Genomic DNA, 3,396 nt, shown 5'->3' with positions numbered 1-3,396 from the left:
ACACACACCCAGTGCACAAATTTCGTGCACCGGGCCCATAGTATAATTATAAATCACTGATCAACAGAAAACCTAAAATGTTCTCCTGTTACCACCAAAAAAAGTCATTGATATAAGCCATTGTTTTTCATCTCCACTGCTTCTGTTTCCAGATGTAGTCTCCATATTAAAGTTTTAAAAATCAAGTAAACTCTTCCTTGTGTCTGTAGAGAAATGAATCTGAAAGATTTTCCTGTGTTAAATATAGCTACTGCAAAAATCTCCCTTAAAAAAAACTAAAACTCTTGCTAGGTTATTATTTCTATTATTAGTCTTCACCTCTTTTTTTCTGCCATTACAGGAAATTGGGTCTCCTCATGCTTCTATAGGGAGTCCTCTGGATGGTCAAAAGGTTAAGCTTTTCACCTTTCTTCTCTTTCTAGTCTTTCACTCTATCTAGTTTCTTGTGTGCTTCCTTGTTTGCTGCCATGTATGAATCATAAATACTATGACAGTGTCTATTTTCATTTAATGCCAGATGAACAAAATTAGTGCAATGTGATTTTTCTTGTCATTTATTACAAATTTGAATTTGATTGTCATTAATGGATACTCTGAACTTTAAACTGTGAAAAGTTTCTCATTGTTATACCTTTCTAGGAAAAAGTGCTAACTCTTAAATGGATTAATTTGATAGTAATTAGACAAAACAACCTGTGTGTTTTTTTAAATATATTTTTATTGATTTCAGAGAGGAAAGGAAAGGGAGAGAAAGATAAAAAACATCAATGATGAGACAGAATCATTGATCAGCTGCCTCCTGTATGCCCACTACTAGGGTTCAAGCCCGCAACCCCGGCATGTGCCCTGACCGGGAATCGAATCAAGACTTCCTGGTTCACAGGTCGATGCTCAACCACTGAGCCAAGCCGGCTGGGCAATTTGTGTATATTTTGCAGTTTTATTCATAGTGTTGTATTTCTTCTCTCAGGCCAATGGACTGTTTTTTAAAGGTCGAGTAACTTCTTTCAGAGAAAACCTAGTTAAAACAATCTTCTATTTACTACTGAGTAGAAAATATCTTATAATGGGCTGCCTTGTCGTCTTTGTAGGCCAGCAACTGCAGTGCCCACGTTAATCACCATAGGATGGTGGTGGGGGCTTTGCTTTTGCAAACAACACTTAATTAGACTGTCAACCCTTTGTTTCTTTTAAGGGAGTGGAAAACAGTTCCTAATAACTGCAGAGCTGAGGGAGTTCAGAGACTGTAAGAAAAGCATGGTGCCCCTTTCCTGTGGTTTGTTTGATACAGTGCTGTGCAGCACTGCAGCTGCTGGCCACATGTACTAGTGTTGCCCTTCTGGAGAAGTGCACCCCCGGCGTCAGCGTTCCCCACAGAGTGAAATCGGTGTTCCAGCATGCTTTTTTACAAACAGTTTAGGGAAATATAGCCATTGCCTTTCTCCCTGACTCCCACCCCCAAAGAAAAGAGAAATTCATCTTCATAGTTTTATACTTTGTTTTTTTGTATGACGATAATTTGAAATATCATATACACTTACTCCCAGATGTCTTCTATTTCATATGCAACTGAAGTGGGCTCAGACCCGATTGTAGGCTTTGTGGTAAAAATATCACTGTCTTCTAAGAGCCTTCATTGGAGAGGGGATGAGGCGCAGGACACACTGTACCACAGGGGATTGAGGTTGTTAACAAGATCTTGCTCTGTTTGATCCAGGAATACAAAGTCTCCAGCTGTGAACAGAGACTCATCAGTGAAATCGAGTACAGGCTGGAAAGGTCTCCTGTGGATGAATCAGGCGATGAAGCCCACTGTGCGGATGTGCCTGTGGAAAATGGAGTGGCACCAGTCTTCGAGATGAAGCTGAAACATTACAAGATCTTCGAGGGAATGCCTGTCACTTTCACATGCAGAGTGACTGGGAATCCACAGCCAAAGGTGAGCTGAAAACATGACTTTTTAGGAGTCATATTTTCTGAGGTAGAGTTTGGCTTCCAAATTACAGCATGTATGGTAGCAGAGAGAGATCCAGACCACCTTTCTCAGTACCCATGATGTAAAATGCTTGAGGTACTGTAAGTTCAAAGCCAACTTCAGGAAGCATTGGAAATCAGTAAGGGTGGAACAGGGGTATCGTTTGGATTTGAAAAATAGAATAGAATTGACAGAAGCTTTTCATACACCTACATCATTTACTCACGTGACATCATCACTGCTACTCCCGAACTGCAAATGACTAAACGGAGCTCAGTGAGGCTAGTTAACTTCCCCAAGGCAGAGAGCTGGTGAGTGGCCAGGCTGGAACATGAGCCCGTGCACGGCACCATACAGCAAAGTGTGCTTACCACTAATTATAAAACCAAAACTTCCAGTATTACAAAGGGGGAGGGGGGATACTGTTGAGAAAGGATAATCAAAGAACATCTGGTACTCAGGAGGCCTGGGCTGACCTAACGGGGACCGCTCCATACAGAAACGTAGGAATGCAGGTAGAGCTGCACTGTCTTTACAAGGGAGACGAGATTAACCACTTAGCAGCCCAGCAAAGCAGTAACAGAATGACACTTTTCCCTAGAACTTGAGAGAATTAAAAAAACAAACACACACACACCCCCATGAGAAACTGAAACTTCAAATTTACCCTATCACATGATATGGAGCCAAAAGAATTTAATAAGAAACCGAGTCCAGGATAATTAAAATCTTTAGGTTTCTGGTGAAGCAAGCAAAGGTTATCCTGTCCCATAGGACAGTTAGGGGCATATCACACTTCTACAGGGAGGGAGGGAGAAAAAATGAGTTCGTAGTAAAAACTTACAAACCCATATGAGGAAATAAGAAACAAGTCAGTCAATGACATTATATGGAATAATCTTGATAAAGATAAAATAACTGTTCAAAATGACTGAAGCAATTTTTTTTAATATGTTTTATTGATTTTCTACAGAGAGGAAGGGAGAGGGATAAAAAGTTAGAAACATCGATGAGAAACACTGATAAGCCGCCTCCTGCACGCCCCCGACTGGGGATGTGCCTGCAACCAAGGTACATGCCCTTGACTGGAATCGAACCCGGGACCCTTGAGTCCGCAGGCCGACGCTCTATCCACTGAGCCAAACCGGTTCTGGCCGAAGCAATTTTTAAAGGAATAGAAAGTTTAAGAAAGAACAGGACAATACTAAAGACAAGGCAAATTTGTAAAGTAAGCACATAGAAATGAAAAACACACTCACTGAAATTAAAAGCTTACCAGGGGTGTAAAAGAGCTGAAATGAGAATCAGTTGAATGGAAGGGGGGGAAGTGATATGAAAATACCTGAAACTTCTGTGTGTTAATGCTCCACACTGTTGTTTTATTTTCTCAATAAGGTAAGTTTTACCATCATGTTCTTTCC

The 3,396-nt window shown here is 40.8% G+C and overlaps 1 protein-coding gene across 1 annotated transcript in view; it reads left to right on the top strand.

Moving 5' to 3' along the window:
- PALLD (palladin, cytoskeletal associated protein) overlaps positions 1-3,396 on the top strand; it is a 389,700-nt gene that overhangs the window by 362,017 nt on the left and 24,287 nt on the right. Inside the window, exons 13-14 of the mRNA XM_015568474.1 lie at positions 341-391; positions 1,718-1,939. Coding sequence (XP_015423960.1) covers positions 341-391; positions 1,718-1,939 — 273 coding nt within the window. The remainder of the gene's footprint in view (positions 1-340; positions 392-1,717; positions 1,940-3,396) is intronic.

This window comes from Myotis davidii, unplaced genomic scaffold (genome assembly GCF_000327345.1).
Source record: "Myotis davidii unplaced genomic scaffold, ASM32734v1 scaffold392, whole genome shotgun sequence".
In the NCBI taxonomy this organism is placed as follows: domain Eukaryota; kingdom Metazoa; phylum Chordata; class Mammalia; order Chiroptera; family Vespertilionidae; genus Myotis; species Myotis davidii.
The sequence above is the reverse complement of the archived record's forward strand: the minus strand, read 5'-3'. Positions and strand labels throughout refer to the sequence as shown.